At 37.0% G+C, this 26808-nt stretch overlaps 1 protein-coding gene across 2 annotated transcripts in view; it reads left to right on the top strand.

Annotated features, from left to right (window-relative positions):
* The window catches only part of magu (SPARC related modular calcium binding-like protein magu), a 43994-nt gene that overhangs the window by 8517 nt on the left and 8669 nt on the right, over positions 1 to 26808 (top strand). Inside the window, exons 3-7 of one of the 2 annotated variants that reach the window (XM_034983819.2) lie at positions 732 to 953; positions 20068 to 20121; positions 22819 to 23024; positions 23612 to 23738; positions 24282 to 24383. In XM_034983819.2, the coding sequence (XP_034839710.1) occupies positions 732 to 953; positions 20068 to 20121; positions 22819 to 23024; positions 23612 to 23738; positions 24282 to 24383 (711 nt within the window). The remainder of the gene's footprint in view (positions 1 to 731; positions 954 to 20067; positions 20122 to 22818; positions 23025 to 23611; positions 23739 to 24281; positions 24384 to 26808) is intronic. The other variant, XM_034983820.2, reaches the window with a different exon arrangement.

The raw sequence follows: 26808 nt of genomic DNA, 5'->3' as shown, positions 1-26808 counted from the left end.
ATGATACTTCATTAGATTCGTCTTGATCGTCACTCTCACTCTTTAAAAAATCAAAATGGTGGATTGTATGTGCTTTAAATTTTAATATGTGGACTGAAAAAGATACAGTGCAAACCGCAGTCGGGGTTTTATTAAAAACTTTTTAAATTACTTGTTAGGTAGTAGGTACTGTCTCCTTCCATCTCTTCATCGGTACTCTTTAAAGAATAATTCTTTTCTTCTTACATATTTGCTTGGTTATTGCTTCTGACATAAGCACAGTATACTTATCTCCTTTATCACCGTGTATTAGTAATCGCGGTTCAGTTAGTAATTAATTAGTGCATGTTTATTTATCTGTTGATTGAGCCATGGGTGTATGGTATGGATCATATTTCCAGACCGATAAATAACTACTGTATGTATAGTTAAATATTCTGAGATTACAAGGTAACTGATTCAAAGATGTATCTACTTGCCTACTATTGCATACCTATTATGCACCACAATCTCATGGTTACCGAGATATTTATTTAAACGACTACGGGAATTTAGCTGCAGGTTTGTACGAGTATAATGTACATATATGTATTTCTCCGTTCCTTGGGTACCTCATTCAAACTATTTGTTGCCTGGAGTTTAGATAAAAATTGACACAAGTACCTACCTAGACATATCGAGTTTTACTTTTAAAAACTAATATATGTATGTATATGCTTTGGCCATTAGTAATGATATGGATTTTCGACTAGAGGGTCAGTCATCTTGTCTGACCGTGCTGCGATACGCGTTGAACGCGCAGGGTGGCCGACGGGCTGCATTCGTGCCGCGGTGTAGAGCCGACGGTACATACGCGGCGGTGCAATGTGCGGCCGCCGGCGCTGCAGCTGGCTGCTGGTGCGTCACGCCCGACGGGAAACCGCTCCCGGACACAGCTGTCAGGAACGGCAGGCCCGACTGCATCACCAAGACGGGTAAGTCTACTTATAGTAGGACTTAAGGGAAATTCCTCAATAAAGAATGATGGGTCAAAATGGGCGTAAATTCTACAGAATTGAAAACATGTATCTAAAATAAAAGCTTATTACTAGTATACCTAGAGAGATAGGTATACTCTATTTCACACTATGGCAACAAGAACCAAAGTTACGAGAAAACAGAGATATTGCCAATGGAATATACCTATAGTACGCGACAGGTCAAGATGGCTATCGGGGTACGAGGTGGTAGGACGCCCCGCACACCCTCACGTCACCCGCGCTATCCCGTGCCGAGTTAGCGTGGGAGCTGTGCGGGTGTGCGGGGTGTCCCCACCCTGATTGTTATACGTATTTTCCTAAATAATAGTAAATACACTTTATTTGCACAACCACAAGAAGAGTAAAAAACACAGACAGAGGGAAGATACAAAAGGCGGCCTTATCGCTAATTAGCGATCTCTACCAGGCAACCTTAAATATTGGAAAGGAAATATAATATAAGGAAAATTGCAGAATTATGCATTAGAATAATGGTTAGTACTCAGTAATGTTTTAGAGCCTTTTTTAAAATTTTGACTATGTCCATAAAATAATAAATCAATATATCGATATATATATAAAATAAAAACTGACTGACTGACTGATCTATCATTTCTATCAACGCTCAGCTCAAACTACTGGACGGATCGGGCTGGGCATACAGATAGTTATTATGACATAGACATCTGCTAAGAAAGAATTTTTGAAAATTCAACCCCTAAGGGGGTAAAATAGGGGTTTGAAGTTTGTGTAGTCCACGCGCTCTAGTCGCGAGAATAAGCTAGCTTTGGTATAGTATTGAAAATAGTGAACAATAGAATGAATGCGGGATGGATGAAATGGCGACAGGTCTCAGGTGTTACATGCGACCCGCAAATGCCCCTTAAACTTAAGGGGAAAATCTATAAAGCAGTCGTTAGACCTGTCACATTGTATGGTTCAGAATGTTGGGCGGTAAAAGGGACGGATGAAAGGCGAGTACATGCGACTGAAATGCGAATGTTGAGATGGATGTGTGGTGTGACAAGGATGGATAAGATAAGAAATGATTATATAAGGGGTAGTTTGAAAGTAGCGCCAGTGGTAGAAAAGATGAGGGGTAATAGGCTGGCATGGTATGGACATATAATGCGGAGGGAAGAAAGCCATGTCACTAGAAGAATGTTAAGTATGCATGTGGAAGGAAAAAAGAGGAGAGGACGACCAAAGAAAAGGTGGATGGATTGCGTGAAAGAGGATATGCGTGAAAAAGAAGTGGATAATACGTTGACGAATGACAGGAATGAGTGGAAGAAGAAGACATGTTGTGCCGACCCCACGTAGCGTGGAATAAGGTAAGGAAGAAGAAGAAGGAGGTATAGTATTGAAAATGTTGTAATTTCATTCTTAAATATATTTTTAGGTAAATGGTGAATATTACTAGTTTTATGCATACCTAAAACGCGTAAAATTTAATTCCTTACTCGTCATTAACTTTTTGCGTCAAATTTCATGTCAAAAGTACGATTTTAGTACTTATTCTAAAGGTGAACCTGGGTGAATGAGTACTTTTGATATGACAGTTGACCCATAGAGTTAAAATGGCGCATGAGGAGTCGTTTTGTACGGACTATCTATATATATTTTATATATATATAAAATTAATGTCCTGACTGACTGACATATAATATATTAACGCACAGCCTTAACCGCTGGTCCTATAGAGACATGAAGTTTTGAGAGTGTGTTCTTTGTAAAGAGTAGGTATCCAGTAAGAAAGGATCTTTTGAAATTCTACCCCTAAGTGGGTTAAATGGGGGATGGAAGTTTGTATGAAAGTCCTTCATTTTTGAAGTTACATTGATGAAAATTGGTATTTAAGCTTTCGGTTAGAAATAAAAAAAATACGTATTTCACAATTTTTGGAAATTCTACTACCAAGGGGATTAAATAGGGGATAAAAGTTTGTATGAAAGTCTGTCATTTTTGAAGTTATTTGCATGAAAATTGGTATTTGGGTTTTCAGTAACAAATAAAGAAATATGGATTTCAGGATTTTTGGAAATTCAACCCCCACCTCGGTTTTTTAAATTCCACCCGAGCGAAGCCGGGGTGGGTCATCTAGTATATTAATATATTTCTAGCATTGAGTTCTAATAATTGACATAGTTATATTTCCTAGCTTTGAAACTTTGCCCATCAATTTTTGTAAATAGGTATAAAATTTCAGAACCGGTGGAATTCGTACGGCAGGAGAATCGTGACTTATTTGGTCAAGTGAGACGCGCGTTTGAATTCCACCGATTTTGCAGTTTCTATTGCATATATTTATATATATATATTTTATATTTTATATTATTATTTCCACAGGTATTTCATTATATAAAATATAATGCAATTTCATTATATTATATTTCTTGAAAATGCAAATCGTAAGCAGCGTTTTCAGTCAACTGTTATTATATATAAGTATATATATAAGTCTCGAATTGTTCGCATATGTATACGTGAAGGAGAACAGCTTATCAACACTACTAGAAACTAATCTTTCTTACCCGGATTCAAAACGCCTGTTCTGCTTTATACAAATTGTAAATAATCTGCTCTAGAGCGTTTGTAAACATTCTTCGAGATGAGAGCCATAGTTTATTTTACAAGCACATCTCCTTTGAAGAATCTTTCAATATGTCTTGTGTAAATGATTTTAGAATGCAATCCCCTGTCTGTGTACATACACAGAGTATAAAAATTTCGAATACACATTGCATTGAATGATGCATATTACTATGGATGATATTAGGAGTGATCTAAGTAAATGTTTAATGCATTTTCTGGCTGACTGGCTCCCAATTTATTATTGCATGTTCTGCCAAGAATCTGCGTTGTATCTTTACCCGAAAAGTATTACTTGTTTATCCGATACGATACAAAACAGACTTAATGCCTAATAACATCTAAATTTTCTAAGAATAGTTTAATAATTTAGCAATTCATAGCAGAATTTAATATATCAGGTATCGGTGAAACTTTAACATGAACACTGACGTGTAGGCTTAGAAGTTTGTAATGTTTTACACCTTATTTAATATTAATTAAGTACTATTTTTGGAATCTTTTAGACAGACCGTTTTTAAAAACTTCCATATTGACTTCGCTTGTAAATTTTATACTTTATTTTCCAAACTATCTCAGGACGTTTGAATTAGTCCACTGCTCACTAAAATTGCATTGTAGAACTAAGCCATAGTTTTGGAGTAAGGTTCAGAATGCGATCCATTTCATGCGAATGAAATTTACCTTTCGTAATCTTTCTTTTCTATCGTCTCTTGTGAGTCCCATCTGTAGAAGACGACAAAGTGCGAAATACGGCGGATAACAAGAGATTCCTGTCTTACACATGGGTCTTTGTTCCTTACCCTTGAATTGAGGTTACAACTGTAAGCACAGATACCGATTGCTAAAGGCGGAAGACAGCAATCCAGACTTGATTACTAGGCACTACTATCATCATATTAGACGACATTGATAGTGGTTCAAATGCGGAATGGTTCCCTATCGAGTATGTATCGAGTATAACATGTATTGCTATTGCAATGATAGGTGACACTTTTTAAAATCTAAAAAAAATATCTATTATAAAAATTCAGTAAGTACTTATATAATTTACCTAAAGTAAAGTGAAGCAATATTTTTTGAATGCTAATATCCCAGATAATAAGAAGAATGTCAGTTTCCATAGCGAGTGCTTTAGTGGCTTCTCTAAGATGACTAACATGGTATGTTGTTTAGGACCATTTCCTCCACAACTATCACCTTTATAACATGTTCTCATCAAATTTTTGATATCCCACAGACCTGACTTAAGTTTATTGTAATACGGGACGAAAACCTAAATTAATCCAGGCTATTGTTGTTTAGACTAATTTCCCCTAAGCTTTAAAAGATACAAGTCGGACCATAAAATATATAATGCTGTCGATCCGTTATTTTCGTTCTCTTTTCCATACGGACATCTGTGCTGTGCTGTGTGAGAGCTACACGAAAACTTTCGTTATCTAAAAGTGTGCCGAGATTTTTGGATGGCAAGGCATGAAACCGCTACCCAGATTCCTTTTCAGATAATGCTAGAAGCCTGGCACGATCTCTGTCACTTGTAAGATTTTGAAATGATGTAAGAATCAGTCAATAAAATCTTACTTTCAATAGTTGGTTGGCGACTGATCGAAAATAAAAATATTATCTAAATTAGTTTTGGTTTGGGTATACTGAAGATTCAGATGAAGAAATCTGAATCCTGAATGAGAGCCTACGGCGAAGCTTATTTTACCAGCAGGTAAGTATAAATACATTCTACAAAAAAGCAGTACCGAAAAGTGAAGCGTTCTCTGGTCTGGCACAATGTGGTCTATAGGTGTATCAGCTAGAACACCAATTCCTAATTCAAATTAGTTTATTCTCTTACAGAGTAATCGGTGGTCACGTAAACTTTTTAGGAATATAAAAACTAATCTCTTCTAAAAATTGTTTTCTTATTTCAAAAAAATAAATACCAAATGGGCGCGTCGGCTAAAACCAGCTAAAACAATCACAGAAACGACATTTTATATGTATGCCAAAAAGAGAACCGCCCTTAATCAAAATTCTTCGATAGAATTAAGTGCAAAACGTAGTCGCCGCAGGTCTAAACTTATGACCGACGCCAATTTTTACCTGAGCTTATTTTTATAACAAATCTAACAGATACCCGCGACTTCGTCATCGCAGCGTACTTAACCAAAAGTTGTAATATGTTGCAATATTCCAGGAATTCAAGTAACCATCACTCGCTTATCTACAATATAAATTGCATTATAAAAATCAATCATTTTTACCATGTCTAAGCATAATCCATTCTAATATTATAAATGTAAAAGTGTATTTGTCCGTCTGTCTATTACATTTTCAAAGACCATCCGCTTTACCGATATTGAAAAAAAATCGGTACAGAGATAGCTTACATCTCAGAGACGGACATAGGTTAATTTTTATCCCGAAAATTCAAAGTTCCCATGAGCCAATTTAAAAAACCTAAATCTGCGCGAATGAAGTCACGGGCATCAACTAATAGCATATAGTAATTCGCAATCAAACGCGAGGGCTTTGTTAATAAAATAAATAAATCTTCCTAACAGGATTGACCCTGTTTGGTCTATACGTGGGCTTGATATTTAATCTTATGAGCAAGAGGATACCTAAGGATATGCCTATAGGATGTTGGCGATTAGGCACAGCAATCAGCAGACGACGGACGTCGCCCTGCGTAGGCGACTCTTTTAGGAATATTAATATTGAGCATACAGTAATATACTTACAATTTTTATCTTTGGCGATGCGATGGCTTCTGTATTCTTTATTCTAAACGGTATATATTTAACTTACAATTTTAACTTATAATAAAATTTATATCAAAAGTCAAAAGTCAAAAGTCAAATGATTTATTCAAAATAGGTAATAAATTACTCTTATTGATTGTCTGGTATAGTGTTAGATTTGTAAGATAATATAGTGGTGATAATTATAACGCAAACTTAAAACTAAAGCTACGAGGGTTCCAAACGCGCCCAGGTCTGAGAAGAGCCCACAACAAACTCAGCCGGGTATTCTTTTTATTATCACCACTTTACAAAATTATTGAAACTTATTAGAACTATCACAAAGTCGTTAAGCAACTCATTCCCAAGCTTGCTTATCATTTAAATAATCCTTTACATTGTAATAGGATTTTTCAATTAGTTTACGTTTTATGAAAACTTTGAACTTGTTGAGAGACATCTCCAATATGTCTTCTGGAAGCTTATTATAGAAACGTATGGAATTACGAGCAAATGAATTGCTAACTTTACTGAGCCTAGAGGCGGGAATTACAAGTTTATTTTTATTTCTAGTATTTATATTATGACAGTCACTTTTTTTTTTTAAATTATTTATGTTTTTATGTACGTACAGTAAATTTTCAAAAATATATTGATTATGCACTGTCATAATTTTAACTTCCCTAAATTTAGTTCTCAGCGACTCTCGTGGCCCCATACTGTATATGGCTCGAACAGCCCTTTTCTGCAGCACAAAAATAGAATTAATATCAGCAGCATTACCCCATAATAATATACCATATGACATAATGCTGTGAAAGTAACTAAAATATACTAGTCTCGCAGTTTCTATGTCTGTCAACTGGCGAATCTTTTTTACCGCATATGCGGCAGAACTAAGTCTGTTCGATAAGTTATTTATTATTATCGATGGGTTTATTATGTGTCTGCATAATATAAAACTAGTTCTATACAGATTTTTCAGCGCATAGCCTTTTGTTTGCAATTTGCATTCTGTCGTTGACTGATTCAAGGGTCAGAACCACTTACATTATGAGAAAATACTTTACTTGCACAAATATTACACTGTTTATATCATGCAAACATCATTTTAGAATCTAAAAATATCAAAATCAACCAATACCATACAGCATGGAGCTATAATTGTACCTACTCGGGGCTGTAAGTACCTACTACAAATGATAGTATCTCATTTCTTGCACGATGCAGATGGTATTGGAGCACATCCATTTACTACTATCGCTTGCGATCGTTTCTTAGCAGTAAGCTGATATTGTTAGCCGTTTAGGCTCCTTCAAGACGATCGGGGGCGGTTTGGTCGTCTGAATTAAATCTTTTGTTAATTCCATAGCTGCTTTATTTTGGCTTATGCTATGGCTGCCAAAGAGCTTAGACGCATATGCGCTAATGTACGTTAGCCTTAATTTACAATGTTTTATGATGCAAGTTTACCGAAAACCTATTAAGCTCTAGCGCGACAGCTTGAAATGGCAATCGGGGTATGAGGCGAGTCGTGGTGGGGGAGACGCCCGGGTATGCTGTCATAATTTTAGTGTTGCACAAGTCCGTATTGATCGATTTCATTGTTGCGTGCAGTTTTGTGTAGGTATTGAACATGGCTTCAGTTGATTCTTCGTCACGACGTGTGAAAATAAAAATAAACCATTCACTCTCAAACACGTGAACTAGCCAGAAAATGAGAAAATTGTGACATTGAACTGAAAAAAAATTGTTATAAATAAATACTGTCAAACAGACACTCAATAGGGCTGTGTTTTACACTGGCATATCGAAAAGAACAATGTCCAAAATAAAATCAAAATCAAAATCGGTAGGGTCAGATGAACAATTACATTTAATCACCCAAAAAACGGAAGAAAAGAGGTCTAAAATTGTATGTAGATGATTTTGATTGCACAGTGATTCATAACACTATAACTGAATTTTATTTACAGAAGAAAATCGTTCAGACATATCCTAAGCTATTTGTCGCGTTAGGTGAAAAAATACCTTTTCGTTGAGGTCTTCGTACATGTCAAAAACTAGGTTACAGGTAGCGTCGGTGTCAAGGTAAGGAATAGAAAATGAAATGGAACATTTTATTATAGAAGTCGGAGAAACCAGTGACGAAGGTTCTTTATGTGTTTGCGGCGATGTTAGTTCATTGGAATTTGAGTGTGATGATTAAACAAAAATATAAACAAAAGTGGTACTAACTATTTTACGCTCATTTTGTTGCGTAGGTGCCTATCAAAATTAATATCGATGTCGATTAGATACCCCGTACACGGTATGTCATATCATTGTCACGTCACTAGAAAATTGCCTTCTCAAATCGTCGCGCACTATAGGAAGAATTCGGATAGTAAGGTATAACAAAGAGATTGTCGATTTGATGGCTAGCTATAATTTGAACATTTTCAGTCGTGACTCCAGAAATCCTAACCAGAACTACTGAAACCGTAAGTTCAATTACAGATATTCAGTGGTATTTTACGATATAATGGATATTATACCATAAAATCTTATTGAATGTCTATCTACTCGTAATGGTTGAACATAATAATATAATTTATTTTATAACTGCTTCGGTAATAAAAGACGCATAGTTAAATTCATATTTTAACAATTCGTATCCAAGAAATAGAAGTTGTTTGTACGAAAAATTATTTTTATAAGCGTGTGTTTATTATTTCCATTCTAGTTCTTGCAAAATACTAATTTCAGCTTTTCCCCCGGTTTTAGCGTTCTATACTCAAAGAGCAAATTACTCTGCTATCTCTCTGTCCGTCTGTATGTCATGGATCTAGCTCGTTGACGAAATCAGTTACCGACCTGAAATTTAGATACGTGGTGTACAATGTCAACATTGTACCCAAAACCGAGTCTTGAAATTAGAAATTCAATTATTTTTCAAGGACAAAATGTTTTTTCTTACCCTGGCATGTGGGGTATCACTCTTTATGCCTTCAATGCATGCGTCCAGTGCAAATGCCGGTGTCATATAGTCTAAATCTCGTTAAGTAGAGTACAGATATATTTTTCAATACAAGTTGTTTTAGCTCTAAAAATTGGTACGAATGTTGGGACCACCAACATTGACCGGACTATAACAATATAATTTATATCCCGTAATGTGAAATAAGCTTTATGATTCGAAAATTAAATCTTTTGCATAGCATTCTTTTTTTACGCGGTCGTGACTTTCTTTTACGAGCACATACTTTATAGTTAGGGAGGCGAATAGGGGAATTTTCGGCAATACTCGAGCGTGGCAGTTTAAGATATGAGAGATACCTTAGACCCAATAGAACAACCTTCTAAAGTATTTAGCTCTATATGTAGTGACGCGCGCCTAGGATAGACGATCAGATTAGTAAAAAAAAATCGATAGTCTGAAATACTCGAGCGCGTCAGATTAAGATATTGGGGGTTGATTTTAGTGTTTTAAGACTAAATTTAACAAATCTGACGATAAGTCCTTGACGCCGCCGAGTTATAGGGTCGCGAACTTGTAAAAAAAAAAAACGTTAATCCGGAATTCTCGAGCGCGATTTTTTATTTTTTTATTTTGAAGAATATAATCTAAAATTTACTAAAAATACAAAATCTGCCGGTTTCCGCATGACCGGAAGTGTGGAGGAGCCATTTCGTCTTCCGAAAAACGCGTTGCGGCATATAAGTCGCGAACGATACATTTTACCAAAAAAAAGTTTAAATAAACAAAAAAGGTAATTTTATTTTACACAAAAAAGGTCTCTTTACATTTTAAAAGTTAAAACTTTTTGACTTGAAGCATCATAAAAACTCAAACTCCCGGTTTTTTGAGTATATCTCGAAAACTGAGGGTGTTAAATAATTGATATGAAATAACGATAATTAAATTATGTGACTTTTATTATATCTCAAATTTTTTTTTTCTTAAGCTTCTCGACAATTTTCGTGGACTCGGAAAAAGTTACGCGTATCTGTATACAAAAGTATCATTAACATGTACAGTTTCATGTATGTATATTATTCAATAGCCTGTTGATCCTCAAATTGTTTTTTGGACGTACCGTAAGCAAAACGAAGTGAAGAATTGAAGCAAAAAAGAGGAATTTGCCATAAACATGTAATACAGACTGAGCGCTTCGCGGAAATATGCCGTCCTACCAGTATTTTTCCTTAATTTCAATTATCAAGGAGAAAGAAAGGAAAAAAAAGAAACCAAAAAAACCTTTTTCGGTCAGATTAAGAGAACCCACCAACATTTTTGTCAGATTAAGAAAATATGCTTTCAGGCTACCGAGATAAACCTCCCCTATGAAAATCTGACGCGCTCGAGTATTTCGAAAAAACTTTTTTTTTTTGCATTTTCAAAAATTCATCGTAACTTATCGTCGCGCCGAAATCGTCAGTTTTTTTAAAGGGAGCTTCCTTGGGGCCTACTCAACACCCCTTCCGAAAATCTGACGCGCTCGAGTAATTTTTTTTTTTGCATTTTTGACTACTTTATATGCCTACACCCACCACCCAAACCGGCAGATTAGTATACCGTTGTTATCAGAGGCACTTGGGGCATACGTAGTATGAATATCTGACGCGCTCGAGAATGCCCAAGTAACTGTTTTTTTAAACATTTTTGAAAAACCGTACACGCCAAACCCACCGCTAAAATGGTTTTTACCATACGAGCTTTTCTTTTCGAAATTATTTTATCTTTCGATTTTGATAGGTCTCGACGGCGCCGTTGAATTACGCTATTTAGCTACCTCGCCTCCCTAACTATTAGCAGTTTAGTTTAAAATAAATCAATTTAAGAAGTTTAGTAGCAAAGAGTTTTCATACATAGAATAAAATCGCACAGATTTTATACGAGGAAAAATCATATGAATGAGTCCGTAAGCATTGAATTCTCGTTGTTTATTATATTTAACTAACTGATGTTCGCGGCTTCGCCCGCGTGGATTTTTTTATTCAGATACAAGTTAGCCCTGACTGCAGTCTCACCTGGTGGTAAGTGACGATGCAGTCTAAGATGGAAGCGGGCCAACCTGGAAGAGGTATTGCAGTTTTTAATAAACCCATGCCCCTTTGGTTTCTACACGGCATCGTACCGGAACGCTAAATCGCTTGGCGGCACGGCTTTGCCAGTAGGGTCGTTACTAGCCACGGCCGAAGCCTCCCACCAGACAAAATTAGTGGATTTAAAGTGTCATCTAGATTGTTTTGTTTTTGAGGGGGTCGATAATTAGACCAAATGAATAATTATTTTCTTTGTTATTATTTTTCAAAGGTACGGAACCTCGATGCGCGAGTCTGATTCGCAATCGCCTGGTTATATAATATTAGCAATCATCTTATTTTCATACAGCCATTAGGAATGTTGGTATGCATTATTCATTTGTGTTGAGAAAATTATTATTGTCATTTCGTCATGGTTCGTTGTGTGTGTGTCTGTGTGTCCATACGCTTTATTTTTTATATTAGTCGATTGTAATGTTTCTTAATCGAACTATTGTTCTATGGCTTCGAATCATTGTTCATTGATTGCAATGGATGTCATGCTTTGTCATAACTCGTAACTAAATATATGCTGATTAAGGATTATACCTACTTATAAAACTAGCCTTTTTGATATTCCTTGAACAAATGAATAGACTAAAATTTTAAAAACCTGTTATTTTATAGTAAAGATCTATTAACGCACAGCTCGAAGTACTGGAAGGATCTGGATTAAACTTGCCATGCAGATAGGTATTATGACGTACAGTATTAGACATCTGCTAAGAAAGAACTTTTGAAAATTCAACCTCTAAGGGAGTAAAATACGGATTTGAAATCTGTATAAGCCACGCGGCCAAAGTCGCAAGCTAAGCTAGTACAAACTAATATTATAAATGCAAAAGTGACTCTGTTTGTCTGTTTGTATGCCTCCTAGCATTTTACAGCCCACGGATTTTGCCGATATTTGGTCCACTTGCAGATGCATTCCGGGGATAGACATAGGCTGTTTTCGTCCCGGAAAATCAAAATCTCCCCACGGGATTCGTACTAAACCTAAATTCCAAGTCGATGAAATCGCAGGCATTATCTACTTGGTAACAGAGATAGCTTGCGTCCTGGAATCGATCGAATAATTTTGTCCCGGAAAATCAAAGAATTCTTACGAAATTTTTGAAAACTTAAATCCACACTGACGAAGTCACGGTTATCATTTAAATTGTTTCTATTTAATGTTACAGCCGATGAAATTACCTATATTGGCAGATAGAGGTACCTATTCAATTATGCGATAGATACTGGACCTGCAGTTAAGAATTATGAAACATTTTAAAATACTATATATCAGGTTTTATTGACGAGTTAATTGAATATTATCTAGGTGTACACTGATTTGACCTGGATATGGGTACATATTTACATTTCCATTTCCACAGTTTGCGTTTACTAGCGCGTCCAGACTATATAGGTACCTACATAACATGGTTTCACAACTTGTTTCATTATTTTATGACATTTTAGTAGTTTTGCCTAACAACGTGGAAGTTTTAAATAACCAAAGCTTTACACAGTCATGTTACATGATATATTTAGATGCATCTTAACGTTTGTCTAATACGACTAAATCCTAAAAGAAAATGTTTTTAATCACGAAATTTCTGATTCATAAATCTATTGTCAAATTAATTACAATTTGTAGTGGACTAAGAGCCCGGGTATGCAGGTTTCCTCACGATGTTCCTCCATAATGTTCTCAAAGGTGTGTGAAGTCTACCATTCCGCACATGGCCAGCGTGGTAGACTATGGCCAAAACCCTTCTCACTCTGAGAGGAGACCCGTGCTTTGTAGTGAGCCGGTGATGGGTTGATCATGATGATAATGAAGAGCCCGGGAGGACCAAAACTTCGTTATTTTATAAAATAACGAAGGTCCGGCCCTCCCGGGCTCTCTCTCTATAATCTATAGGATCTGTAAAGAAAATAGATTCTACCATAATTTACGTTCACCCCTTTTACACTTAGTAGGTATCTAGAAAGCTGCTTTCTTTCCCAAGAGAAAAGCTTATACACATCTTATTGAGCTCTTTCTGATGTGTTACGTCTCGTGAGGCAATGTCATGATCCTTTCTTACTTCTAACTAGCTTATGCTCGGAACTTCGTTCGCGTGGAGTATACAAATTTTAAACCCCTATTTAACCCTATTAGGAGTTCAATTTTCAAAAATCTTTTCTTAGCGCTACGTTATAATAGATACGTATATATGCATGCAAAATTTTAGCCCGATCCGTCCTGTAGTTTGAGCTGTGCGTTGATAGATCAGTCAGTCGGTCTGCCACCTTTTCCTTTTATATATTTAGATTATGTTCCTGTACTGCAACAGACAATTTCAATATTCAAACTAGTACCACCTAGTACTGACATTGTGTCTATAGGTATCAACACACTATTTCAATACTCGAAACTCAGAAAAGTCGTTCAGGTCTGATGAACTCATTAATTCCGGTGCTCTCAAAGTTCTTGGTTTAATACAGTCATAGCATTATAAAGGGTTCTACCGCTAAACGATGTTCGTACCACTTCAAAGAAATTATTTTAAAAACGTAATCAATAGGAAGATCCGTACGAAAATCAGGCTAGAATTCTATAGGACCCCGTTAGATCAATCACAAGGTCTAATAAAACTACGATCAAATCTGGCTAAGTATAAACAAAACTTCTCAACAGCTAGTCATTTGTAATAGATAGCTACTAAATTGTAAACAGCCCATTTTTGAATATGAGATCTGTTTGTCTGGTTGTTTATTTTTTTAAATGCAGCGTAGATACTGAGGTGTCATTCCTAGGTATCGACGGTATCGACATCAGTAGTTCGCTCATATTTCTTCTTGTACGTGAGCATAATTTATAAATACTAGTTGTGTAGTGCATGGCGCCAGACGGTAGTTCAGTATTCACGTGGGCAATTATACTTTGATTATATTAGCACTTATATTGACCCGATTGCGAGTAAGGCCCAAATTACGGCGTTGAAATTTAGTTCCTCTAACCATCGAGTTATAGACCACTAGGTTTTGCCTGCAACTTTGTCCATGTGATGTATAATTGAAGAGCTGGCAAACAAAACGATGTTGGTAATTAATTACACTTCTGATAAAAACACTTTTTTTTTTCATCCGGACGTTTTTGGCACACTAAATACAAACCTGTACTTATCTCCTTGCAAAACGGCCTAAAACTGTACATAACTTGAGATTGAAGTTTGTGACTTGATCACTGAATACAACTCTGAACTCATTTCCTAATAAAAAAAACCGAAATTGGTGCTAAAATTGTGTTCAAAGTTCGTGATTTCGATCAAAAAGACATAATTATAGAAAAATGTCAACAGCTTTCTTTCAGTTTTTCGTCCTGTAAAATCGTTTCGTGCAATTGCACCGTTTTGTTCTCAGTTCATTAATTTATAGCCTACTAACAATTACCCGCGGCTTGGCTCCCGTGACTCAAGATTCTTAATAATAATTGAGGTTTTGTTACAATACTTTTTGATGCAATGGCTAATTTTAAATCTAAAATAGAAAGCTCACTCTCCACGTGTAAAACTATATTATTTTATCTATGCAAAAATCTCATTGATCTATTGGCTGTGTAGTAAATCCCTAAAGGGGTAAAATAGGGGTTTGTCCGGACGAAGTCTCGAGCATAAGTTAGTAAAATATAAATTTGATAGCCGCTAGCAAGCGTTGTCCGACGTGAGAATTCCGAATTAATTATAGTTTTGCCTATTTATCCTTACGAAATAACTTTGGTAGATGTCGGTAACCATTGACTGTCGATAACGGTATAATTGCTTTAAAAGCTTTTAACTGTGTCGTTAATGTCACTGCGACACCGCACCAACTTAAACCTCAAACCTGAAACTACGGTAATGAATAAAAATATAAACTTAAAAATCAGTCAAGTGCGGGTCGGAATCGCACACAAAAGGTTCCGTACCATCGTACAAAAATTACACTTTTATTTGTTTTGTGATGTAACCACAAATCTACGGCTTTCGGATATTCTCTTTTACTTGTGCAATAAAACATTGCTATCTGTCAAATTTAAGTAATAAGGTAGTGCCCTATAGGTTTGATTCTTGACTGGTCTTCACAGACATGACAGACAGATAGACGGACAGACAGACAACGAAGTGAACCTACAAGGGTTCCTTTTTTATTTTGAGGTACGGAACAAATCAACTAGGTACCCGTATCCATTCCAAAAACGGAAAGAAAAGGGAAAACGATGGTCTGTCGTCTTTATGCCCACTCGTGTTGTCAAAACGACTTAACACTCAACATAATATTTGACACTCGACTAAAGTTAACTGTGAGGTCGACTGAGTTGGAGCGGGTTTTCTTAGAAAAGATCGTTCCTGTCAGACAGCTCGACGCCGTAATACAATGAAACCCTGTTTTTTGTCCATATGATTGTGGAGGCAACGCGTCTCCACCATGAGCCGACAGAAAAAAACTCCTCAGACATCGTTTAATAGGTTTGTTGGGATATCTTGCCGCTTTGATGTTTTATATTTAGCCAAGTCATCTACCTGCATGGTGCCACGATAAACGAGCGCAGAGGTTCAAACCATATCATACATGTTATCAATAATGCGCCTATACATATACTCCGCTTTGTACAAAACTGGTTGAAGGTTCTATATCTATATTTTGTATGCAATATTGTTGGGATTTAGAATTTATCAAGTATTATGGAAACCGCACGCGACTCCACTCTGTATCTTTGAAGTAGAATATAGGTAATAACATTAAATTGAAGCTAGCTTGGTCCAAGGTAGAATGTTTAAAATACTGCTAAAACACAACAACCAAACTAGGTTTTTTAGCGTTTAAACTATCGTAAGTGATTTCCATTTTATATAATATCTCTTACCCGGCTATACTCACGTACCCCGGAATGGGTTCGAAACTAGTCGGGCTAACGTCGACAAAACACGTGAGTATAGCCGGGTGAGAGATATTATATAAAACCAAGGTACTTAGGTATTATGACCGCTTCCTTTTGAGCGAAGTGCAAACTTAGAAATAAGGAGGATAAATTCAAGCCTCAATGTAAAGGAGTGTACTGAAAACCGAAAGGTCGACGGTTCAAACCCCGCCCGTTGCACTATTTTTTTTTTTTATTTACATACAAGTTAGCCCTTGACTGCAATCTCACCTGGTGGTAAGTGATGATGCAGTCTAAGATGATAATGGGCTAACCTGGAAGGGGTATGGCAGTTTTTAGTAAACCCATACCCCTTTGGTTTCTACACGGCATCGTACCGGAACGCTAAATCGCTTGGCGGCACGGCTTTGCCGGTAGGGTGGTAACTAGCCACGGCTGAAGCCTCCCACCAGACCAAATTCATGGCTAATATTCTTTAAAAAAATACAACGAGAACGCTTTAGTATAATAAAGACCGGGTCGGTTACGTACATCCATCGTACATCATTATAATAGACCCCGGTGGGGTTAGAGCACGCGTTGACTAGTTCACGCTCATTACGGTCAGCCGCCGGTATGTCTGGGACGTAACGATATCAGATACCGTTGAGCAGTTTCGAGAATATTGGTTTATTTTGTCTCGAACTCTACGACTCCTCAATGACACCGATGTTTTTACGCTGAACCCAATAACAATAGCTACGCAAGTAGGCATTCTATCCTAATCCTAATAATATTATAAATGTGTAAGTGTGGATTTTTGGATGTTTGTTACTCAATCACGCAAAAACGGCTGAACGGATTTGGATGAAATTTGTAATGGAGATAGATTATACCCTGGATTAACACATAGGCTACTTTTTCCCCCGGAAAACCAAAGAGTTCCCGCGGGATTTTTAAAAATGTAAATCCACGCGGACGAAGTCGCGGGCATCAGCTAGTCCTAATACTAATAATATTATAAATGTAAAAGTGTGGATGTTTGGATGTTTGTTACTCAATCGCGCAAAAACGGCTGAATGGATTTGGATGGGAATGTAGATAGATTATACCCTGGATTATAGGCTACTTTTATCCCGGAAAATCAAAGAATTCCCGCGGGATTTTGAAAAATGTAAATCCACGCGCACGAAGTCGCGGGCATCAGTTAGTATTTAATAGATTTTAAATAAGTAAGTACCTATTATTTTTGTGTTTCTTGATAGTTACCTCACAGTTACCTATTAGATACACATACCTACGTAGTCGACTTTGAAACAAAATATCGATTTGAAAGATGATAAGCTGATAAATACCTAGGTATATTGGTGTGGAATTTCCTGTCCTCAGCAAATATTGTATTGGTGTCATGACATACGATGCTATGTACCTACTTATGCATTATATAAGTAAGCTGATAGGATTTTGTAAGAATAACTACAAGCTGAAAACCATTTAGTGAGAGAAATGCTACACGCAAAATCTCATTTTCCAGGACCAGCGGTTGAGATGCCAGTCAGTTAGTTAATTTGTTTTATACGTAATCTACTTACTATTTTTATTACGGAAGACTGATTTCATACTAGACTTTCAATAGCGATTTATTGTGAACAGAGGAGTGCCTACCCGGCTGAGTTTGTTGTGGGCTCTTCTCATCCTGGGTGCGTTTGGAACCCTCGTAGCTTTAGTTTTAAGTTAACGTACTTAACACAAAATTATCACCACTATCATCTGTATCCCGACTATCAAAAAGAGTACCTACAACAGTACCTACTTGTACTTTCAATACCTATTGTACCTATATCAAATATTTGAAAAGAGCAACCGCCGAGTTTCTTGCTGGTTCTTCTCGATTGGAAAGGCATTCCGAACCAGTGGTAGATGCATCCGACTATTTGAAAGTACTTGTAAAAGTTTATTCGAATAAAAAAGATTTTTATTTTTATTTTATTTTGAATTAATGTTTTGAATTTTGCTTATGCTGAAACACTCAATGTATGTGTACTCACACCTAATTGTGGTGTTAATTATGTAAAACTAGCTTATGCTCGCGACTTCGTCCACGTGGACTACTTACACAAACTTCAAACCCATACAAAAATTCTTTCTCACCTACGTCATAAAAGCTATCTGCATGCGAAATTTCAGCTCGATCTGTCCAGTAGTGTGTGTACTGTCAAGTGAGCTGTGCGTTGATAGATCAGTCAGTCAGTCAGTCACCTTTCCCTTTGATAATATATTTAGATGTACCATTATGATCACTGGTTAACTTATTATAATAACAATATAAAGTGTCTTAAATAATTAAGACATTTTCTCATCGTTCAATTAAAAGTTATGGAGACAGCATAGGCATTCGTGGGAAGCTCGTTCGTTACCGGTTTTCGTATTGACTAATGCTGTACATCACTGCCATTTGGACCGGTTGCGTAGACGGTCCCCCGTCTCCCTCTTACAGGACACCGCCACACTTGCAGAGAGATGTCCTGTTGCTAGAGGGTGCAATGCCCTGCATAATGGTCTCAGTCTGACTGCCGTACATGTCGCAGGCAAATACGTAATAGAATTCCGCAGTTTAAAAACGGCATGGGCATATTACAAATGCTCGCTTGTACTCCGAAGACATAATACAGTGGTAACTGCTTCGTGACCATTGTTCTTAGTTTATTTGGCTGCAGATCATGAAGTTCCGTATTATTAGTAGCAGCCTAGAGTTGGGAAGTTGACGATGGTACTGCCCGTCCATCAGGGAACACGTAAAGCCGTTGATCATGCACCTGATCTCTATATGACTATGAGAATAAAGGAATAGAAAGCACACCTTTATTTCCGTGCACACGTTAGCAGTCAATTTTTCCTGCGTCTTCATTGAGACTGGCTGTCATGATGCGTAATGAGGTTTGCTCCTCTAGTAGTGTAACATCTCCCCGGATACTTGCATCAAGTATGTATTTAGAGTCACTACATAAAACAAAAATCAGCCCGCGTCGTCTATCTGTTTGAAAGTGCTGATACAATACTGTTCAGAGTTTACCTATTAAATTTTTTACCTAATATATCGCCAGACTGGTTTTCGGAGAATGTTTCTATAACTGTGCCATGTCTGTGACTTACATACGGACTAGACGAAACTATATGTTAAACAATGAGACTCAAAAATAAGTGAGTATGTTAAGTGTATTTTAAAAATAAGAAAAATCACGCTGTCTTTATCAGAGGCATAAATTAAAACACCAATAGGCTATAGCTTTTTAAATCCTTTCTAATGCAACACGCAGGGTCGTAGGTTCATGCTTGAGTATCTCAGATTAAATGTACCAAAGAAGGAAATGATTTAAAACGACCCCACACCCACTAATAATAATTATAAAATTATAAGCTTTTATTGAACTTCTTTGTTCTTATTCGCACTTGAAGATTGCAATTCGTTATTTAGGTATTTTAGACCACTTACAAGTTACAAGATTTCTATCGATCTGAAATTTTATTTCGGTGGGTTTGTCATTCAAACATAACGTAACCTCTGTTGTAATCCAGAGATCTTTTTACCTGACACCAGCTGTGCTGTACCCATAGAGGTCTGTTCCTCATATAGTATTCAGAAATTTGGCACATTTTTACCGACCAATCTCCTTCAAGCTACTTGGAGACACTGGAGAGGTGAAAAGAACAAGAAGAAAACCTACCTATAATGCATAATTCAAAATCCTACTATGCCCAGTATAGGTTGACTTGGCAACTGGCTTATTTAAAATGTATTTTACAGGTAAATCGCAAACTAAGAGAAGATCATCTGTACGAGGTCAACGTAACAAAAGAAGTAAGTTTACATGCATCAGATATATTATGTGTACCTATTTAGGTTCAACAGAACCATAATATTGCCAAATTTGAAGGCGCCCTTAGTGTTTTCTTAGACTAGAATGGAAATCTGATCATCCCGATCCCACACAGTCGTACCCCCTAGTGTTTTTATGAAGAAGAAAGTCCGTCAGTTCGGTCCATCGTTACATTTCATAAACTGTGCTAAGTATTTTATTATATCACTAGATTTGTTTAGTGAAATATTCAAATTGAGTTGTCGTTTAAACATCTCCCGACTCCCGGTGTTATGACCAAAGGGATGACGGTCAAAGGGATATGACCAAATCCTGGTTTATACCATTTTGCTGCGACATTATACATTGGCGAAACGCACACGGCGAGCGAGTACAGGGCTACTTGGCGAGCAACGGAGTACATTTGCCGCGTGTGGCTAGTCGACTTACGGACGTATTGCTATCACTGGCCGGCACTTACCTACCGATGAACCCATTGGGCATTGTGTTAAATCTTTTGATCATCGACGAATAAAGGATTACGAATACCTACTTGGAAAATATGATCTGAGTGAAAATGATGAATGAAATGCTCTCTTATCATATCTAGGTAATTACATGCCTTCTATTAGAGTTAGAGCCGATATAATTTTTTAATGCATATCAAAATTGCGGAATCGGCAGTGATTGAACTTGCATCCCTCTGGCTATCGAAGCCTTGGATAGCCTTTAGTTCGTTTAGACTACGGCTCCTTCACTTACAATTTTTGGTATAGGTATTTATTATAAATTTGTTTCCGAACTTCCTTCAAGTATTAGTCCAGCAGCCACAGCCTGTTTTTTTAATGATTAATAACAAACTGGACCTTCGTGAGTAGGTTCGGTTCAACAAGACGCCCAAGTTTTTCTCTGTGAAAATTCTCGATAGAATTTTAGTGTGCAGGTATAAAACATGTCGATTCGGTGGGGTATCGAAATTGTCTGACTAACACAATTTTTTTTATATTGAGACAATTGGATAATAAACTCAGAAAAACATCAGAAAAACGATTGTCCAATAAAATAGATGGTATGACTGGAGCGTCCTCCAGTCAGAATCGGCGTCTCGTCGAACCGAACCTACTCACGAAAATTCAGTCACTAAAAAAAACACGCGGTTGCTAGATATTTACCCGAAAAAACTATATAATTGTATGTATATACCATTGATGTAGGAAGAATCTACCTACCTAGCCTCTAAATAGCCTCACTAAAAAAAGGAAGGGCCTTGCTAATTATTATGGACCATTTTTATTGATTTCTTGAATCAACATTAATTGAATCACTGCGTTAATTCTGGAATAGTTTTGGATTGGAATGATATACGAAAAATTGTCATTTGAAACATGTTTGAAACCCAATTTTGTTTTACACACAAACATTTACTTTCCTCACAGTTAAAGAGTCACAGTATAGATGCGATATGTTAATTTTATACCTACCACGCGATGCGTGTTGCGTGTTTCTTTACTTATCATGCTCCACTGGTAACAGCTCCCTTAGTAGAGTTCGCACATCTCGGCAACGTTGATAGATTTCGAGTTTAATAATCCGATGTGTATAGCATAGGGACTTACGGAGTGAAGTGGAGACGTGTTTTTTTGATAATAACAATCTAAACTCAGATTTATTTACTTTGACGTGCAATTTAGTAGATATGTATACGGCTTTGAGTATGATGGAAACAAAAAACCCAAAGCGTGTACGTTATATTGTATGTACATACAAGTATTTAAAACTAAATAATGTTACCAAAGGTTCTTCTTTTAAGTCGTTTATTCAGTCCTATTTAACAATTTTCCCTTTACAAAGTTTCCACAACGCTTGCTGTAGATAAATGATGAAACTCAGATTTTGTATTCTGACATCATAGTGTTTCTTTACTTAAATCTATCAACGTTGTCGATATATTCTTACTAAGCCTACGTTGATGGCCAAGACATCCACCTTTCCATTTCGAGCGAAATCAAGTTCTAAGAACCTTCAATATTAGGTAGATAGGTAGCTACGCTACGAATTATGTTTTGGTTACGATATGTAGAAGTTTTCAGTTACAGTTATCAGTTGTTTTCCTAATATACCACAATTTCTGTGACTTTTAATTTATCTGGCTAGTTAGAATTTATTAGGTTATTTAGGTATTGTGTCATTAAAAAATATCTTCTATTCTCTTTATATTTTGTAGAATACCTAATCCAGTATAGATAAATAATTTTCGCCTTCGCTTAACTATCACATCGTGTCATATTATAAATTACATGAAGGTTAAGTCAAACTTTCAAGACCATAGAAAATTAATACTAAACAACTAGATGATGACCGCGACTTCGTCCGTCTGGATTTAGGTTTTTTTAAATCCCGCAGGAACTCTTTGATATTCCGCAACCAAAGGTAGTCAATGTCCTTCCCCGACGTGCAAGTTATCTCTGTACCTCTCAACAAAATCGCTTAAACAGATGGGCCTTGAAAATCCAGCAAACAGACAGATATACAGAAAGACACACTTTCGTATTTAATAAATAATTAAAAGCTTATATTATTAGTATGGATTTACTTAAATATTAATAAATAGCTAAGTGCATATTTATTCTACTCTTTCTATTACCTATTCAGACATTGAAATCAAATAATGTTGCAATTTTAATTGCTTTAATGTCCAGGTTGCACGCGAATCGATCGTGCGCAGTTCAATGGGAACCTAATAAAAATATTCAGTGGTGAATTCGATCGAGCAAGGTCGGATCAAGGGGGGGCGGTTGCAGATGCGCGTTCCGTTGCCGATTGGAAGTTTAGGGAACTCGACCGGGATAGGAGCGGCACGCTGCAGAAATCAGAGTACAGAGGGCTGCGGCGGCTCATTAAGAAGGTATGTTTTATACATATATATAGAATATGCAATATAAATATTTAACGACTACACTCACCTGATTAGTCGGAGTATGCCCGATTAGTCTCGAAACCGTCCGGGGTACGTCCGCCTCTAATCGCGCCACGTCGCGATTAGAGGCCCTTTGAAAAAGGACCCCGGACGGGTTCCAAACTAATCCGACTAATCAGATGAGTGCAGTCGTCAGATATTTATATTTATAATGAATACCACTTACGATAGTTCAGACCCTAAAACATATAACAAGTTCAGACGTCGTCAGGTCCAGGAACACTGGACTGAATGACTTCCTAGAGACGCGTTTCGGCATATTGGTAGTATATTATCTTCCTACAGCGCTGGTAGCAAAGATACTCCCCCGCCGTCGTGCTCTACTGCGAACCTACCACCGAATAGAACGATAAATGACCCACTACGGTTCAAGGCCAGAGTTCTTTTTGCCTGTATTATATTTTTATGGTTTCTTAGTGGAGGTCTCCGTTATAACTTAATAAGCTACTCAGCAGATTGAGTTATGTATCATAACTTATGAATTTAACTGTGTGATAAAATGATCCAATTAACAGGTAGTAAAGCCAAAAAGATGCGCGCGAGCATGGACGCGCGGCTGTGACGCAGATGGGGACGGCGAAATCGCGCGAACCGAGTGGGCCGCGTGTCTGCTATCGAACCCGGAGCCTCCCGCTCCGGACTGTAAGTACCTTTATAATTAAGGCTAGGGGCAAATCTAACGTAATTCAACCTGTGAAAATTTTCTTTGGCATTTTCTCCGCGCTGATAGAATGGCCAAGTACTTCTCATCCTGGAGGACACCCGTGCTTAGTATTGAGCTAGCGATAAGTTGATTATGATGATAATGATCTCCTCGATGAATCTCATGCTTCTTGACCCACCGGTTTAAGCTATGCCGTTCACTCAAAGTACGTTGGAGTCAGTCAGTGTTATGAATAATAATAATTATAAATAGATATTTTTGCACACTGTGTCTGGCTGTTAATTTGGGAAACTAGATTTGATTTAATTTGCACAATTATTGTACCTACTTACCCAACATTTTCATACTTCATAAAATGATATTATTAAAACGATATTTTTATAACACCTATGCTATGGCTTATATTAGTGCTAAAACATCTATAAATAAAAAAGTACTTTATGTCAAAGCTGATAAGCTTATACTTAGTGATAGCAAGCTAGGCATGCAAAAGTATGTGCAAACATAATAATAATATATAGTCTCTCTCCGTTTCTTCATGTCGTTGAATGCAGACGACGATAACGGTCCTGAGCCTGAGCCAGACTATACCGAGGAGGAGCCGCCGGTTGACCCCAGTTCAGGTAAAAGCGAATTAAAATTAACGTTTTAGTTGTCCATATCCAAAATTAATAAAATAGGATTTGGATGACCTCCCGGTCGTAGTGGTAAGCGCTGTGATCTGATACGTAAGTGGGAGGTACCGGGTTTGATTCCTGGCAAGGGTAATTTGGGAATATATAATTTGTAAATTGTCTCTGGTCTGGTCTGGTGAGCGTCTTCGGCGTTGCTAGTCACCACCTTACCGGCAAAGCCGTGCCGCCAAGGACTATGCCTCATGCCGCGTAGAAACAGCCGTAATTTGTTTAATTTAATGAAATCGCTCTTAACCCATAGCCCTTCCAAGTTAGCCCGGCTACCATCTTAGTTAAAAGCCGATACATATCCAGCCAAGCATCGTCGCTTACCACCATGTGAGATAGCAGTGAAGGATTAACTTGTATCGGAATAAAAAAGGGATACTGGGGTCATTTCGCGTGTCTACTTGTATGCCTGTCATTAGAGTAGGTACATCTTTGAGAATGTTTTGTCTATGTAGAGTTGTCGTTGGAACTTGCGAGGTTTTTGATATTATTGTACCACCAATGTGTAATGTTGGCGCGAGTGTCGTTGAGACTAAGGGCGCATTCAAATTAGCCGCAAAGTAACCGCAACACACACGGCACCCATGCAGGCAGAGCCGAGGCGCGCTGTCTTTCTTGGTAATAATTCAAACTAAGCTTTATAGACTTTGGCATAAGTGTGGGGCGCACCCAAGCTCGCCGCGCTTGCTCCGTAGCTTTCAGTACCTACCAATTTTAACCGTATTCAAAGTAAGTACATTGTTCGAACTACAAAAGCAGAATACCTATAAGATATCAGAAAGACTCCCCTCTACTTCGTCTGTACGCGGCGACCCTAAGAGAATGTACTGGTTGTTACTTGAGACGATAATCAAAATTCTTGGGTAAATTACTCACAAGTGGAACTTACTAATGTAGTGACTCAGTCTGCTTTGGCATGTTATTTTATAGAACTTCGAGCTAGTCTATAATTGCAATGACGTGGTAATCAAACACAAATATAGACTTCAAAGAGTTTAAATTGCTGTAGGAATGTAGACCTTTGCCCTGGGGAAAAATCACGAGTCATTACTTAGGATCAAGGCATATGCGAAGCGAAGTGGCGCATTTATGTCTTTGTCTCCACAATGAAAAATGAATGAATGTTTCCTCATAGTTCGATGTAGTTAAAGTTTAGTTTAGTTGGAAATTAATAAAAGATGAATGACAAGTTAAAAAAGGCTGTAGTGAGTCGAACTCTGCACCAACATGCCTTGAATCTTAGGTCTGTGGTTACGACGTTATGACCGATGAATCATAGAATTGAACATAATTATCTCTGTACAGATTAATTTATTTATGTTCAAGTGCTTTTAAAACAACGCATCGCAATCTCAGCCGTGCTATATATTCGAGACCACCACCAACAAAAGAAGAGAAAATATTCTAAAAGTGAAATGTCTCTTGAACATTACGCTGCATAGCGTAAGACAATCATCAGTGGTCTTTTATGAATCGAATTTGTTTGCTACAAAACACTTCGCTAGATATGTGCCGGCTTTTATATAAAACTATGTAGATCATGCCCGCGATCTAGTCTGTGGATTTGGGTTTTCGAAAATCCCGTGAGTTATTCTTTTTATCAAGGAAAATCACTTGGCTTTTCCGGAAGTAGTATATAACCGTCTATATAACTATTTTGTTTATTTTTGTTTATTTTGTTTATTTGAAAGTAATCAACAGCGTAAATACATAATTATTATTTAAATTTAAATCTAGGTATAACAGAAGGCCAAAAGAGATTACTTAAAATTATAATTAAACTATTTTAACAGAATAGAGTTAGAATAAATGTAGGTATATACAATAATAAAATAAAATTACAACAGTGTGTGTATGATTGTATGTGTGTGTGTATGCGTGTGAGAGTGTGTGCTTATGAGTATGTGTGAGCGTGTGTGCATGTGTGTGTGTGTGTAAATGGGAGTGTATGATTGCATGCATATTTAGATGTTAGCTACTTTTTTTTGTTTTACGATGATAGTTTCTTAATTCCTTTTTAAATTTATTGTTTGATAGGTAAAATAAGTCAAACTCAGCGAACTGATTGTTATAAGTACGTACCAAGCGTGGAATTATAGAATTTCGCGCATAATTTGAGTTAGATTTGGGAACATTTAGAAGGCGCGTGTGACGCGTTCTTGAAGGTTGAGCATTAAATGAAAAGGCTGAGAGTAAGCTAGGACAATCGATTGAGCCGGTTAAAATTGTAAAATTTGTTAAATTTGTTAAATTTGAAAAACTATCTCTGTATATAAGTGAAATTAGGTTTTCAATAATCCCGTCAGAATTCTTTGATTTTCAGTTTTCTGAGACGGGAGCGTATAACCTTTTCCAGACTGCGGGC

The sequence above is a fragment of the Maniola hyperantus genome, chromosome Z, assembly GCF_902806685.2.
Source record: "Maniola hyperantus chromosome Z, iAphHyp1.2, whole genome shotgun sequence".
NCBI lineage: Eukaryota > Metazoa > Arthropoda > Insecta > Lepidoptera > Nymphalidae > Maniola > Maniola hyperantus.
This window is presented reverse-complemented; position numbering and strand designations above follow the sequence as displayed.